The sequence below is a fragment of the Rhinolophus sinicus genome, chromosome 1, assembly GCF_057876585.1.
Source record: "Rhinolophus sinicus isolate RSI-liver-muscle chromosome 1, RSI-T2T, whole genome shotgun sequence".
Classification (NCBI taxonomy): Eukaryota; Metazoa; Chordata; class Mammalia; order Chiroptera; family Rhinolophidae; genus Rhinolophus; species Rhinolophus sinicus.
The window spans coordinates 119623646-119640897 of record NC_142501.1 but is presented as its reverse complement, the minus strand read 5'-3'; the positions used below and the strand labels follow the sequence as shown (position 1 = coordinate 119640897).

Below are 17252 nucleotides of genomic sequence, written 5' to 3'. Positions count from 1 at the left end.
GAAGCAGAACGGCCAGTGTGGGGGCTCCGAGATGTGTGAGAAGACAAGAGGAGGGAGACAGCAATGTGTGATTGTGGAGGAGAGAGGGGGTGGGGGGTGGCAGGTCGTCGATTCAGACAAGCTTGGACTTGATCATTTGGAAGACATTCACGTTTCCTTCTTCCCACAATTAGTAGGGAACTCACCGGGTTTGCAGCAAAGGATGGTGGAAAGGGCATGGATTTTGAAATGAAACAATCTTGATCTACTACTTGTCACCCATGTCCCCAACCTGACCTCCAAGATCCAGTGTAGCCTAGTAGTTTAGGGGGCAAACTCTGGAGCCCGCGTCCTTGAGTAATGCTCTGTCGTCGCAACATCCTAGCTCTGTATCAATGCCATCACTGAAAATTCTGCACCTCAGTTTATCTATGAAATGGAAATATAGGCCTATTTCCCAGGACTCTCAGGAGGGATGAATTATTATAAACACACATTTAACGTTAGTTAAAAAAAACAAAAACAACTCTTTGAGCCTCAGTTTCCTCCTCTATACCACCTATTTTGAGGTTGTGTGAATAACTAAGGTCAAAGACGTTTCCATTTTCATTTCCATGTTCTTACCATGTTGATTTATTATCAATTTATTCATGCAATAAATCTTTCCAGCATGCATATTCTGCATGACATAGGACCTGCACTGCTGTTAGCCCCAGTATAAGGTCATGGTCCTGTACTTGTTTGCAGTCTGTGCTGGAGACTCGGATTTACAATCCGTGCTTCATGCCTCTCCAGTACCACTCACAAAAGTAAGAAGCATAAAAGTCAAAGTTAAACATCAGAAAAATTCGGAGAAGAATATTTAAAATTCAAGACGTGCAGCCAACCAACATGCAAGTTTAATAAGAACATGTAAATTCTCAACATCATTTGAAACTACATCTACTTTTCTGGTGGAGGGATGGGTAGGTTTTTCAGAGGGCCCTGGCAATTTTAGTTTAAGGTTGTCCCTAAATCATTTAGAAGCAAGAAAAAGGAAATGGCAGCCAGTATTTTCATAGTTATTAAGATCCCCAAAATGTTTCTTTTCAATGGTGACCATTTTTTCAGTTCCATTAGGGCATACAGTAAGGCTGACTTAATATCTCCCTCTGAAGCTTCCAGAATTACAAGCAAGAGCATCTAACTTCTAACAGGCAACTTCCGCGATTGCTAACCTCCCTCAGCCCGTCTTGGCTTCGATTGATTGTCACCTGAAGGACTGACTGCTTCAACTGAGGATAGTGATTCCAAAGCAGATATATGTAAATAGGAAGATACTTCTACTAACTGCAAAATGCTCAAATGGGCGCCTAACCCTCAGGTTTATGATTTATCCTGATTTCAAGGAGGCACCTCCATTGCATCCAACATACCTACTATATAAAAGGTATTGCACAGGGGAAAGAAAAGGTGCTTCCAGCATTGCTATTACTGTCATGTATATGAGAACAGCAACGAAATGATGTGGATTTAAATGTTTTAGTCTCTGATACCCTGTAGACAGACATAAGGAATCTATAACTAAGTTATTTTCAGGCTCTCATTTTCTTCTATTGTTTGTTTCTTCGCACCAGTCACACCTCTGTGTCACCAACCTGACTTCCTTCCACTGCTTGTTATTCCTTATCCAGCTTGTTCCATCATAATCAATTGACTTAACTGTATGTGGCAAGTATTCTGAATTAATTTAAAAAAAAAAAAACTTAATGCACCAAAATTACAGTCATCTTATATAGGAAAGGTAGGTGCTAAATGCAGTCACAAAGTCATTCCATATATGGAGAGAGACCAAGCTTATTAGATAGAGCAGGAAATTTAGCTCATCAATTGCTGTATTCCTGGGTTCTACAAGAGCACCTGGCAGATAGTAACTGCTCAGTAAACATTTATTAATTGAATGGATAAATATGTTTCCAAATGTATGCAATCCCTTTCATTCATTCATTCTTTCATTCATTTTTTAAATATTTGTCCTTCACTGCTCTGATAGAGAGGATTTGCCAGATGTCCAGGCTGCTATGGAAGAAAGGCAAACATGGCAGCTGCACTCAGTGAACCTTCTAGTTGAGACTGGTTGTCCCAAAAAGGGGGTTCTGGAAGTTTGCTACAGCACTGCTGGTTGTCTGAATAACTGAGGGAGAGTGCAGGTCCTTTGTGGACAGTGGACAAGGACATAATGTCCTGCCACGTGCACAACAGTCCCACGTAATAACACAATGGGTGTGCATCCCTCCTACCCTCTGACTGCCCTGTTCAAAAATCTGTTTCTAAAGTGATCCAAACCCAGAATCTCACTCTACTTTGTATACCAGCACAAAGTATTTTTGAATACTTGCCAAATAGACCGAATTTTCTAGAAATGAAAGTGCTGCGTAAATCAATGGCAAATCGTACTTTGCTTGGGACTTCTCAAGGATCGTTAACAGTTGTCCCCAGTAGTCACACACCTGTGCCACACACCACTGCCCACCTGCATTTACAGCTGCCCCCTCCATGCTGCTACATACAAGTATAGGGCAGGCATGTGGCTACTTCATCATGTCTCCCAGTGCAGTCACGCCTGCACAACCACAAATTGAAATACATGCTATCTAAGAATAAAATTAATTACTTTTTGAGGTTTTACAAATTTTGTGTCAGTTGTTCACATTAACTATAAATTTCACTTCAGGATCATAAAGGAGGCATCCCTGAATACACATAAAATAAACTAAGTCTGATCTACTTTCTGGTCTACCTTAGTTCCCTGCTCTTGGGCCTCTGGCCCCAGTGTGTTTTGAGACACTTCTAGAGAGGGTGTCTACCTTCCTATGGCCCTAATTACAAAACAAGCAAATAAGCAAAACAGAAACAGCAAAATACAAAAAACACAGTGACTCTGGCTTTCTTTTTAGCCTTTATCCTCTGTGGCCTCAGCGACACCCAACAAGGCTGACCACCGTGTTATATCACTCGATTCCTTTTCAAGCTGCACTCCCACCACCTTGGTATAGGCCACCATTTCTCTCTCACTAGGCTTCCTCTGGTAGCCTCTGGGCCTTTTCAAGGGCAGAGCATGGGGTGGAGGAGGTAGAAGGTGTGGAGGGTGGATAGAGGGTTGAGACCAGCCACGATGGAAGATTTAATGGCATGTGACCAAGGAGGCTATTCCCAAGAGAGGTCAGATCTCCAGGCAAGCAGTTTCAGGGCCAAACAGGAGGAAAAGTACGTGCCAGTGTTTACCAATGTCTGTCAAATTATTAATCCCTTATTATCATATAGTGCTTTCCCATTTTCAGGATGTTCATATATATTATATTTGATCCTTGAGGTTGATAGGGCTCATATTATTATTACTTCAATTGTAAAAATCACTTCAATTGAAACTGACTCTCCAAGATACTGGGTGATATGTCTACTGTCGTCTAGTTAAAGCCTTACCCAGTTTTTTAAAGAAACACGAGTTCCATTTTAATATCAATAATCATCAAGTACTCATCAAGCTACCCTCCACTTGCTGTTATTAATAAATATCAAGGGTTTTCAAAATATTAACCAGAATACTTAGAGTTTGACCAACGCCTAGAAAGATTTATCGTTTATCCTAGAAATAAAACTTGGCTCATACTACTTCATAATACCTATTTCTTTAGGCAAAGAAATAGATAATATGTGTTGTCAGAGTTAATAGACTAAACAGACATTCTAGGATAAACATGATTAATGTAAAGCCTTTAACTGCCAGAGAACAGTGTAAGGAAAAGTTTTAAAGAACTAAGATGGAAATCTAAATTCATAATCGCAATTTAGATCCCAATGAATAAGAAATGTCAGTAGTTCATACCCCCTGGAGCATTACAGTCCCTCTTACCAAGCATTTGCTTTCTGTCTTCCCTTCAATAAGTTTTAGATGTCTGTGTGGTTCATTTTACTTTGATGTGTACTTTACCCTGAATCAACACAGACCAGCCAGCTATAAAGAAAAAAAAAATGCATACACATTTCTTAGTTTATATATCAAAGTAACCGAGCTAAAAACAGTTGGGAAGAGGTATGTCCTTAACTAAGATTTTTCCAAGTGTGTAAAAATGTAGGTTTCATACAGGATCATAAAATTTTTAAGTCTAGCTCAATTTTAAAAATATAAGCTCATCTAGAATAAAAATTTAGGCCACGTTATTGTTTAGGAATCTCATTTCTCTAAAAAAAATAAAAAAGATAAGATTTTTATCTTTCATTATCTTTTTACTAAGCACATCACATTTTCTGCTGTCAAACATAACATTTCATGAATAAGAAAAATAGCCTCATTAAAATATTACTACAGTTTACAACTTTACTAGAGATGATAGAGTATGTTTGATAGATTCAACATATGCCTCCATATTCCTTTTACAGATTTATTGATACAAATGTATATATTCCTTCATCTGCTCAAAGGATGAGTAAATCAAATATACCAGCTGACAATTTCAAACTGTGCTAAATATTATATGTAAAACATTCTCCCTTAAAAACTATGAAATGCTACGAAGAAATGGTTCCCTTCAGTATTGAAACACAGTTCTGCAACTGAACACACGTATTCCCTGTTGTTCATATAACAATGAAGTATAGACTTGAAAAATGACTAATCTAATTAAGAGAAACTCTTCCAAAGCAACAAACGGGGACCAAAACCCAGTAAATAAGAGTTCTTATAAATAGCACTCCTGGAATGCTTTTAAGCCATGCACTTGCTTATCATTCACTGATTATTACTGGCTACTCTTCTCTTTCACAATTTATCAATCCTACTGTTCTCTGTTCTACTGCCATGATAACGTTAGTCACTGACTACATTCCATAACCTAAGAGCATTCATACGGTGGTGACATGTGCTATCTTCAGAGCCCCTTGTGATAAAGCAATTATGTTCTCCCGGTGTCATAAGAATTAACAGGACCAGATGTCATGATTTTTCCTGCTTCACAGAGGAGGCCTGTAAGGGGCCATGATGTGTAAAAGTCACCTCAACTCTTGCAATCTGAAAGAAAACACGAATACCGAAAAACAGGCAGTATCTTTCCTAAGGGTAACAATGGAGAATAATGGCACTGACTCAGGTGCTAAAATGTCCCTTCGGTGAATAACACCAGTCTGTCTAGCCTGTTCAGCTCAGACACTGCAGTGAACACACAGAAAGAACAGATCTGTAAAAATGTCATCTGTCAGAGCCGTGCAAGCAGGTTCAACATCCTTATTAGGAGAAACTGAACTGGACTTGAGAGAGCAGCACGAGGGTAGACGATTTGAAATTCTGCAAGTCTATATTTGTATTTTAAATGTCACAATTATTTTCCTTAGGTTTGTAAAAACTGTCAGCATTTTGACTTGTTGAACTGACAAACTGATCAGGAAACAGCTTTGAATTTTACAAAGGACTCTACAACCTTGAAAGAAATAGGACTCTGAAATCTTAAGTTATATTAAAGTTTCCTAATTCCGTAATTAACAACTTAATTTAATTCATGATATTGACCTATTATTTTGTTTCCTTTGTTCCAGACTAAGGGCAGAGAGAAAATTATGCAAATATGCTGAGTTGGACATTATTTCTCTCAGCTGGTAGAGACCATCTGGTTTTCCATGCTAGAATGAAAAAGGTAGAAAATAGGAACAATGGACTAGCATGGGATCCCAACAAGATTTTGAAAGACACTGAAATTTTTGGATGTAGCAAGTAGTCTTCAAGCTCATCATATTGGGTGATTAAAAAATATAGATAGAGGAATGTAAAGAGGCCACAGTGAGTAGGTAGCAGAACCAGCTAAGATCTCTGACCTAGTCCCATTCCCCCAAGCACCTTTCTTGTTTTATGAGATTAATTTTACTACAGAATTATCTTCTAATCTGTAACCCAACAGGATGATGAGATATAGTATATAATTAGTCCAAAGCCTATAAATGTAAAACAAACATATCAAAACAAAATAAAACCAAAAACAAATGAAAAAAATCTTATATGAAATCTGGTTGTAAACATAGATTTCAGCAAAACAAAAAAAAGGAGGAAAAAGAATGGTATATATGTAGTCTTTACGAAAATGCCTTTACTTGGCTTTTATATACATTCCCTTATGGGAATGAGTCTGGGCACTTGTTTTTCTGAAAAGTAGCTGTGACATAACGATAAAGAAAAAACAGCTCATTTTTAAAATTTCTAATGGATCATTCTAGAAGATGAAACAACATTTTAATAAAAGTGGCTTGTTCAGAGAGGGTTAAGATGATTTTTAAAGCATGAGTGGATTTTGAGATTATCTTCACAAGCAAGCCAGTTGGGTGATTTTCATGAACTCTGCTAAGAGGTAAGTACGCAGCTGGACTTTGGTTTTACTTCTGGAAAGGCTGCCAAGGCCTGTTGGCTACTGGAGGGTTGGTGGGTGGCCTTACCTTCTGCTGCAGGACACTCAGGGCTCAAAGGTCAAGAAGGAGCCCCATGAAGCTAAGTCCCTATTCCTAAAGCAAGGCTGCAATAGCAGAAAGAGCACAATTATCAGAGACAAAGGAAAAAGGAAGGAAGTTGTGCACAGCAGGTCTGTATGTGTGTGCACCAAAGGCTGCTCAACGGCCTGCAAAAACCCTGCTTATGCCACTGGCACCTGTGTGGCCCTAAGCTAGTGACATCCCTTGCTGTGCTCAGATTCTTCATCTGTAAAACCGACATAGTAATTTGCCTACTTCACTGGGTTGCTGTGAAGGGTACATCAGATCATATATATAAAGCATCAGGCCCCATGTAGCAAACAAGCACATGCCTACTAAGGACTGTTTTTAATTGCATTTTAAAAATTGTGGTAAAATACAGATAACATAAAATTTGCCATTTTAGCTGTTTTAAATGTACAGTTCAGTGGCTCTAAGTACATTTGCACTGTTGTGCAACCATCACTACCATCCATCTCCAGAAATTTTTCACCATCCCAAACTGGAACTCTGTACCCATTAAACACTAACTCCCCATTTCTTTTCTCTTTCCTGGCCCCTGGCAACCCCCATTCTCCTTTCTGTCTCTATGGACTTGCCTCTTCCAGGTCCCTCATATAAATGGAATCATAAAGTGTTTGCCCTTTTGTGACTGGCTGATTTCACTTAACATGATGCCTTCAATTTTAATGGCATCATGGGTGCTAGGTTTATGCTGCTAGATTGAAAAATAGTCCCAGAGAAGGCAGGCACTCCCACTCAGCTATAGAAATTCAACAAATATACATTTTGTCAACCCAAAACAGATACTGTATCAGCAATAGGGGCCAATATAGTATCACACAAACTATTTCTTATTAGCTTACGCAGCTTTATTAACCTAAAGTTCAGTGACAACTGTTCTTTTTGGGTCTCTTTGAACAAACAACTTTCAACATCTCCACCAATTAGTTGTTCCAGCTACATCATCACATCTCTCAAAAGCTACACAGAAGTAATCAAGTGATGGCTCTTCTGGGAACCCTGAATTTTATTCACACCTCCTTCAATGGCCTATGAATTCCTATCCTTCATGTGAAATAGAAAAAAGAAGGGACAGTTTGGAGATGTGTTTAAAATATAAAGTTTTATTGAGCTCAAATTCAGCCACGTAGTTATCTTGGACCTCTAACTCTAGCTACAGTGCAAAACATACAGAATTTAAGTAAAACACATTAAAAAGACAGTTGACAAACCTATTTTTTAATTGTTGTTAAGTTGAACTGAATTCCACAACTTCTGAACTTTCAACCAATCTTTTACCCTGAGGATTCTCTAAATATTTATGCTGCCTATGAGTATAGAGATTCATGGTTCTTTATTCCTCAATATTTGCAATGTTGCATACATATTTTTATCTTGTTATGTTATCTAAATAAATGGTGATTTCTTCAAAAGCAGAGATCATATTTAACTTCTCCTGGGGAGTACTCAAAACATACCATGTCTAGGTAATAAATATTTTTGCAAATAACACGAGGTACTTTCTTTTTCATACTTCTCTATGTAGATGCATATATAAGCTTCTTTTAAAAAACACTCAGACATCAAATTGGCATTAATTATTCACAAGCTACTATGAAAGCCCAGTGAAAAATGAATAGAACCCCAAAACCTGTGGGATACCATCAAGCATACCAACATATACACAATGGAAGATAGAGAGGGAAAAGGAATATTTTAAAAAATAATAGCAGAAAACTTACCAAATTTGTAGGGAAACATTAATCTACACATCCAAGAAATCCAGTGAAATCTAAGTGGGAGAAACTGTAGCGGGCCAGCCGCCACGAGTCGAACGGTTCCTGACAAGGGGAGTGGGAATGAAAGAAGGCACTCACACTTTGATGATGGCGATCGCGGACCCCAGTGTTCCTGGAGACGCTGAGTTTATTCTGTCCCCAGAATTTATACCTTCTGTGGACGTGCAGTTTAACAAGTACAAAAATGCATTACCTAGTTAACAGTGAATCTTTAACTTTAACACAGGAGACACAAAATTTACTGAAACTCCCAAATGTAATTATCTTATCAATAGCCCTGATAGGCATCAGCCTTCTGTTCTGGGAACTGGCCACTCCCACCACATTCCTGAGCAGCATGCAAGCACTCTCCAGATGCAGGCAGAGACAATTGCTTCAGGGGGGAGGAAATAGGTTAAGTATAAACCGAGCCATTCTGTTAAGGCTTTAAAGTTAACTGCAACCATGGCTCCCCACAAGAAACTCAAAGAGATCGACACCTAGAAACATCAAAATCAAACTGCTGAAAAGCAACACAAAGCATCCTGAATGAAGAAAGAGAAACAACGATCCTGAGTAAGATGAACAGCTTATCTCTCATTAAAACCATCAACGTAATTTCTATATCCAGCAAAACTAACCTTCATAAATGAAGCAAAAGCGAAGCCACATCCTAATAAACAAAACCAAAAAATTCATCACTAAACATTGAAAGGAGACCTTCAGTCTGAAATGAATGAATTCTCAACAGTAACTCAAATCTACATTAAGAAATAAAAAGCATCAGTAAAGGTGACTATATAGGTAAATATGAAAGTCAGTAGTATAATTGTACTTTTTGCATGTAAAAGCCTTGGAATCTGAGCTGTAGATGATATGCAAAACCTGGTGATGTGGAACTTAGCCTTGGGAAGTTCTAAGCATGTGTTTTTATTGAACATTAAACCTTATTAAACTAACTCACAAAAATTGCTCATAAACTTGGATCCAACAGGAAGGCTCTCAGGCTTATCAGGTTTCATGCTGTAAAAATATCTCCTGTGTTGGAGCCAAGATAGGAGAGGCCCAAAAGGAAGAGAGAGAGAGAGCGAGAGAGAGAGAGAGAGAAGAAGAAGGAAACAAGATATGAGGTTTAAAATGCAATACATTTTAATACTGTAGGTAAATTCTTCAAGCAATTACTAGGGCTTTAAAAAAGACAAATCTAAAATGGCTATTTTGAGATGCTTTCGGTATTTTCTATTACCCCCTGTGGGCCTTTAGAACCTCCCATATCGAGCAACGGAGAAATAAGAATTATTACTTTCATTTTATAGGTAATAAAACAAGCCTAGAGATGTTGATCAACTGCTCCCAAACAAAGAAACTAGAGCTACAATCAAGAATAAAATCTTGTTCTTCTTTCAGTGCAGTGAGCTCTGTCCATCCTGTCTCATTCTCAAACCAAAGCCATTTTTTTCTGTGTAACTAGGATTAGTAACCCAGGATGGTACAAACTAGACTTTGTAAATGGGGCACTTGAATCAGAGGGTGTAGAACCTTCTGGACTGTGACATATCTACTTTATGTCTTGGTAGTATATACAAGGATCTTAGATATGTTCTAAAATGTCAGATTTTTCTCTTCTCTGATGCCTAAAATGCCATTGACAGTTAGCAAAAATATACAACTGGACCAAGATTTAAAGGCAGTTAGTACTGTTTGTAAGGTTAATAAATGATATAATAGTACATTAAGTTCAAAAATGACAGAAGGCCCCCTACCAAAAGAGTATAAAAAATTTCAGTTCCCCAACCCTATAGGAAGAGTGGGGAGATGGGCCCCCTGGCTGGAAGGGGGAGCCCCACAGGAACCTAGTCTCTTCTGGGCTCCGACAGCCCTGAATCAATACACAACATGACAATTTATTGGTTCATGCTTTTCTTGACAGTGCAAAATCTATGCACGTAAAGGTGACACAGAATACACTTCTCATGTTAACTACAGCTTGATTCAGATATGGTCTGTTTCTTATTTTATCATAGTTATTACTTCTCTGCAGAAAATTAGTTAGATATCTGAATAAAGTTGAGAGCTTTTGGTTCTACTTTCCAAAATTAAGGCTTAATCTTCTGACTGGTCTAGTGTCGATTTCTAATCAAACTAATAGCTCTATTGCCTCACACTAAAGTGCCCTTTAGTGATATCAGCATGGTGTAGCAATATAAATACGAGGGTGCCAAAATAAATGTATACACATTTTAAGAAACGAAAGAACTATTAAAATTGTACTATTCAATATATACCGATAATGGAAGATGAATACAAGTCATGTTTCACTTCTGCAATTACAAGAGGTGCTCAAAGTGGTTACCATCCAAAAAAAATGTATACAAGTGGACACTTTGGTCAACGCTGCCCAAGCAATAGATTATGGCGAACTATTGCTTGGCCAACGTTGACCAAAGTGTCCACTTGTATACATTTTTTTGGCACCCCCAGTATAAGGTCAATTTTTATGAAAGAAAATATTTTGATAACTGGGAGTAGATAGGGGTAAACTGTCTAATAGTTGATTCTGTAAAGAGCTACTTTTAGTGTCTAACAAATGTAAGTAACATTGGAATCTAAACACAGGAAATCTAATAAAATAATTTACACAGAGATACAAAAGAATATACAAATATTCAGATAAATGTTCACCTTTGCTAGTACTTTAAACAGAAATTAAAGCAATGTTGTGTAATTACTTACATTTTAAAGTAATTATTAATAGCTAATGAGGGGTGCATTGTGATGAAATTAGCATATTAGTAATATTATGCTGACACTGTCAACTGGTATAATCACTTTGCGAAAAGATATGAAAAGCTATAGCCAGAAACAGAGGAACATTCAAACCCATTCACTGTGCAAATAATTCCACATTTGAGAATGTATCTCAAAGAAGTTATTTAACAGAGCCCAAAACTATATGCTCAAAATTGTTATGACAGATCTCTTTATCTGTAAAAACAAAATTATGGAATTATCTAAAAGTCTAACAATAAATGATTATTTTATTTGAACAAACTATGGTAAACCACACAATGCTATATCCTTCTATGATTAAAAAGTTTGATTTCAAAATATAGTTGAAGGAAAAAGGCAGAATCCAGAATATTCTGTATGCCACAGTTACAACTATAAAAATATGTAGTCTTGCGGAAAAAGACTAGAACGCAATTTGCCAGAATAAAAATATTTCACCAAAAGTGGTAAAATTGTGTTGTATTCCTACATAGTTCCTTTAATATTTCTTCTATATTTAATACTAATAACTTTTAATTAACTAGTTTGATACGTAAAGCTCTCTTTCAAGTTGTTTTTTTTTTTTTCAATTTTAACAATAAAAATAAAATTTAAATCTCTAATGGGATTGCACAAATTTTTTCCCCACAAACTGTTTTATGGGGCAAGGTGACATCAAACACTGTGGCATCTCCAGCTGATAAAGCCAGCATCTCTGTTTGCATCCTTGAAGGCATCCCCGTATACGTATATTAGCCGCCAGGCCTTTGTAACAGTGCCATTTAATAGAAATTATACTTTAAAAAGTGATGTGGAAAGCTGTAGCTTTTGACCATCATTTCTTTTATGATATATGGGAATACACAGCCACATGTTAACTTTCTTTTCTTTTCTCTTTTTTTTCTCAACTTCTTTGGCAATGTAAAAGTAAACAAAAAGGAAGAATAATAATTCAAAAATTACTAGACTTCTTTATTTAACCTCCATAATCTTTTTTGTGCTCTCAGGGTTATTCCCATTCAGGAGTTCTGGTGCTTTGCCATTTGGGAATCGAGGGCCACTTTGAGAAACTGCTGAAGCTAGATGATATTCATATACACATAGATGGGTATTGCATTCAGAGGGTATATAGTTGTCCTTCCCTTCCAGCCCTCTCTTATTGGGCCCACGGATACCCAATTAGGACTCCCAATTCATGGAGTTATTCACTTTAATCTCTCGTCCAATATGTAAATAAAAAACAACTCAGAACTTTTCCTTTGCTGCCTCTCCTGGATATCACAGTTTGGGATCTCAGAGCTAAGTTCTTTCATTATTGGTCATTGCAGAAAATGCAAGCATGTGATTCCACTGTATGTCCTGTGCTAAGCAGTCCATGTGCACTGTGAGAAATATTCTCACAAATACCTTCAAACATAGATGTTATTATTCCTAATTTTACAGTGATGAAATCGAGCCTCAGAGAAGGTGAAACTTGCCAAAGCACACAGCTGGTAAGGTGTTGGTGTAGTATTCAAAGTCAAGTCTAACTGGATCCATAATTTTTTCAGTTTTTTTCTGCTTTTAACCATAGTCAAAAAAAAACACCTGAAATTATAGGTAATACAATAAATAAATAGAAAAACCTGCATAAATTGGAAAGATCATTTTTGTTTGGAGGAAAGGAGCTAGAGGGAGTTGCCATCTTGGTCTAAGGATATTGGCCCACAAGTGCAGTCATAAAGTCTATGTTCTAGAAACTTATAATGTAACAATACCAGAAGTCATAAAAAGGTAAAAAGCGTATTTGACACTAGTCATTTTGGGTTTTTTTGTTTTGTTTTGTTTTGTGTTTTTTTTTGCCTTTGACACTGAAAAAGTAATCATCTATAAAAAAATTGCATTGATTTAGTAATTTCATTTTAATGCAAGATGAGAATAAAATGTATGATTTCTAAATGTGCTTTCATGCATTTGGGGTTTGTAGTGACTTTAAAAAGTATAACTGACATAAAAATTGAAATTGTACTGGACTAAAAGAAAAATGAAGATCACATATTAATAGTTTATTCAGCATTCTAAAAAGTTATTTCATAATACATAGACATACATCCATATACATATATACATATTTTTTAAAATTCTCTCCATTTATATTATTGTCCAAATTGAAAGAAAATTCTCTGTCATTATTGGGGAACTTTGAGAATACTAGATGAAAATGTTAAATGGGAATAGAATAAAGTCTCTATAGAGACTTATTTTAAACCTTAACCATTAAAACAAAAATCCATGCACTTATCAGCCCTAATCAAACATTAAATATTAGTGAAAATGAGAAGTGACTAGGCCACAGGAAATACAAATCTAGGATTGAGATAGAGGAGGTAGCTTAGAAGGATAAACATCCCTGGGTAGATTCCCATACTTCAAAACAGAACTGAAATTAACTGGAGGATAAATTAATTATTTCAAAAGTAATTATTTTGGAATAAGATAGACTGACATTCTAATTACATAACAGTGACATTTTTGTGCCCAATTTCATGGCTGAAAATATTCAAAATGACCAGTGGAACGTATTTGGCAATTTGGATACTTGCCAATATGGGTTTTGGATGATGCATTTGCCTACTTCATAATGGAATTCTTCTGCAGAAAGGATTTCTAGCTATTGCGTGTCCGATAATGATCTTAGATCTTAGATAGCAGGCAAATTTATGGGAAGTGATGATTCCAGACGTCCTTCCAAATAAACAAGTATAAACCAATTTCTGAATTAAAGGTGAGTGGCATTTGAAAAGCCCAGAAATTTGTGTGAAATGTTGAATACCCAGAAATCCTTGTTCATTAGTGTATACATCGCCAGCCTGGTCAGAGCCTAAAGAAATACAACTGTGGTATACAAAATTTAATTGGGGCCAACACAAGAAAGGAAAAATTCTGTTTTTAGAAAATTTAAAATGAAATGTGATAGAAGTTTACTGATTGTGCTATATGATACAACACAGAGCAAAGGATTACCACATACAGATATTTCTTAGCAATTTTTTTTTTCTGTTAAAATAAATTTAGTGTAGGTTGGAACAACTGGAAACAAAAGAGTTAGCTTGGAAAGCCTTTTCAAATGAGCTGTACTTTATTGATTTAAAAATATTTCTATGTCCTATTAGCACAGGTGTTTCTAACCTTATGATTTTTATAGGCTACGGTTTACATTTGGTTCCTAGAATTATTATTTTTTTCCAAAGCCTTCCTTCCAAAGAAGGGCACCGATAGTATGATCTTTTCTTTAAAAGCTCTAAACCAAACCCAAACACCCAAACACCCAATTATTTATTGTGCTGGAAAGCTCTGTGCATCAGTATTTTAAACATTAGATTTCCATTTCTGTATTTCATTAAACTCAAAAAAAATTTTAATGTGATAAATCAAATCTTAATTCGCAGTAACACAGGAAGTCAAATCACCCTAATTTACATTAAAAAGGTCTTAGAAACAAGCTCAGTGGTGAGGCTGTCAGCTTGACCCACAAAGCAACAAGTGACTGCCTACAGCTGGAAAAAGCATTTTCATTTCTACTCTCTGTCTGCTATCTCCCTCTCTCTCTCCAGATACTACATTGATCACAGTAAGATACAGTTTAAAACCAGAGATACAGTTTTACTTGCTTAAACCACCTAGACATTTACCTAATAACACTGTGAATGACAACAGTTCTGGCAAGATAAGTAAAACTTTCAGAAAGTGAAGCAACTGATGTGATTTTAGCTCAGTTCATTAACAATTCAGTCCATTCCTGTTTTCCTTAAACCAACTCGTGGGGCTGGCCTGCCTCCTTGCCCGTATGCTTACCGCAGGAATGAGGCTCTTAGTTCGAGGAGACATGAGGCGGCTTTCAAGCATGCCCAGGTCCACGTGGGCCCAGCTCGCCAGAGGGAGCAACCTTCACAGGAGGAAGAACTCAGTAAAAAAGCTCAAGGCAGCCAAGTCTTGCTTTGCTGACCAGCATAGCAACTGCTTGTCTTTCCCTGGATGGCTTGGGGTGTGTAGTCGTAGCCAGTGTGACTTTCTAAAGTTCTCCTGATTACAAAAGCTCTCTCTGTCCCAGAACCACGTGGGCGGGCAGAGGAGCCCATCAAAGACAATCAACAAACGCCAAGTGGGAGGGTCTTTTTCTACTCTGAATGACGTTCGCAGACTTGGAAGAGGGAAGCCTGCACACTTGTGCAAGCAGAGTAACGTTTTATTTATATCAGATGCACAGCCAGTGCTTAAAGATACGTTCTTCACTGCAGAACGACAGGTCGCACAACTGACAAACTGCTAGCTAGCATTCAAGGAAACCACTGGACTGAAAACAAGTCTGGGATAAAAGTGAGAGCATTCTTCTACTCCCACCCAAAGTAGAAATATTTCCTTTTTACCTACTAGAAAGTGATAATCTTTCTCTTGTGGTCACCTTTCACAATGTATATGAAAAATACAACATTTTTTCACATGGTCAAATGAGTACCACTTAAATAAGTTTCATTTTAATGCAAAACTTCTTTTCATCATGATACCGTTAAAAAGTGAAATGATAACCACAATATTCTGGGAACATTTCAAAGCATATAACAAAGGATTATGAGCCACAAAACAGAAATAACTCCTATTAAGTCAATAAATAAAAGACCCACGATCTAAAAGGATAAGGAAAAATAAACAAACATGAATAGGTAAATCATCAAAGAAAATCCTAGCGGCCAATAATTATGATGAAATGCTTGACTAATGCAGTACCAATCGGAAATAGAAATCAAAATTACAATATACCATTTCACACCCAGTAGAGTGGAAACGTTTATGAAAATAGCAGATCTCGGTGAGTCTGTCAAGCAGAGGTTGGCAAAGTCTGGCCCACAGGCCAAATCTAGCCAGCCATCGGTTTTGTACAACCTGCAAGCTAAGAATGTGTTTTACATTTTTAAATGGTTGGGGGGCGGGGGGGAATCAAAAGAAGAACTGTATTTGGTGACACATGAAGATTATCACATGAATTTCAAATGTCAGTGCCCTTAAGTAAATGTTTACTAGGACACAGTCATGCTCCTTCATTTATGAGTCATCTATGGCTACTTTTTTGCTAGAACAGCAGAGTTGAGTAGTTGTGACAGAGACCGCGTAGGTCTCCAAGGCTTAATTATTTCCTGTTTGGTCCTTCACAGAAAAAAGTTTGCTGACTCCTAATGTAGAGCAACTAGACTTTCATGCATTGTTGGTGGGAGTATAAATTGGTACGACTGCGTTGGAGAGTTAGCAGGGCGTGGTGAAGTTAGAGATGAGCGTACCCTTTGCTTGGCCTCCCATTCCTCAATATATAACTCAGGAAAACCCTCCTGTGAGTACACAGGAGGCATAGGTACAGAATGTCCCTAGCAACACTGGGACAGTATAGTAAAACAATTGGAAACCACCTCAATGAATATTGACAGGGAAGTGGATAAACTAAGTTGGAGACACTTTTCAGCAACAACAGTACATGGTTGATAAGTCAACTATGTTCATGGATAATTCTCTACATTGTGTAGGTACAAAAAAATTGCAGAACCTTAAGAATCTATGACACAATTTGTATAAAGTTTGACAATATGCAAAAATACTATGTACTTTATGTAGGTGGTACAAGTATAAAGATAAATATGAAAACGAGTACCAAATGCAGGGTAATGTTTCCATCTGGACAGGAATATGATTGGAAAGGGTTAATGGGGGGGGGAGGCAACAACTCTGAGTGATATCTTATTTCTTAAACTGGGTCGTACCTACACCACTGGTCATTACATTACTATCTATGCTTTCTGTATTCTGAAAAAATTCATAATAACTAAGTGAATTGTTTATTCATAATAAATAAATAATTTTAGAATTAGGAAAAATAGTGAAAAGAATCATGATACAAAAAATGACCATTCATTACATAGGCATTAAAATGTTTATGGGACACTTTCATTATATAATAAAATAGATAAGATAGATGGCAGTAAGTAAAAAAGAAAAATGCAGCCTGCTAATTTTTTCCCCCACAATGACGCCACTGTTAAAAATATTAAAAAAAAACACTTTAAGGAAACATGAATCTTATTTATAGTGGCCGCATCTGTGTAGTGGTTTAAGGGTTTTGCTTTTTCTCTCTCTCTTTTTTAAATTGTTTTTTGAACTTTCTATAATAGGTTTATATTACCTTTCAACCTCAAAAAAAGTTTTTGTAAG

General features: G+C 36.8%; 1 protein-coding gene across 5 annotated transcripts in view; it reads right to left on the bottom strand.

The window, feature by feature from the left end:
- The window catches only part of CACNB2 (calcium voltage-gated channel auxiliary subunit beta 2), a 329662-nt gene that overhangs the window by 143911 nt on the left and 168499 nt on the right, over nucleotides 1-17252 (bottom strand). Inside the window, exon 1 of one of the 5 annotated variants that reach the window (XM_019752075.3) lies at nucleotides 14853-15054. The exons of the other annotated variants lie outside the window; for them this stretch is intronic. Within the exon in view, the coding sequence (XP_019607634.1) occupies nucleotides 14853-14903 (51 nt within the window). The 5' untranslated portion in view covers nucleotides 14904-15054. Of the gene's footprint in view, nucleotides 1-14852; nucleotides 15055-17252 lie in introns of those variants that run through there. 5 annotated transcript variants of the gene reach the window in all.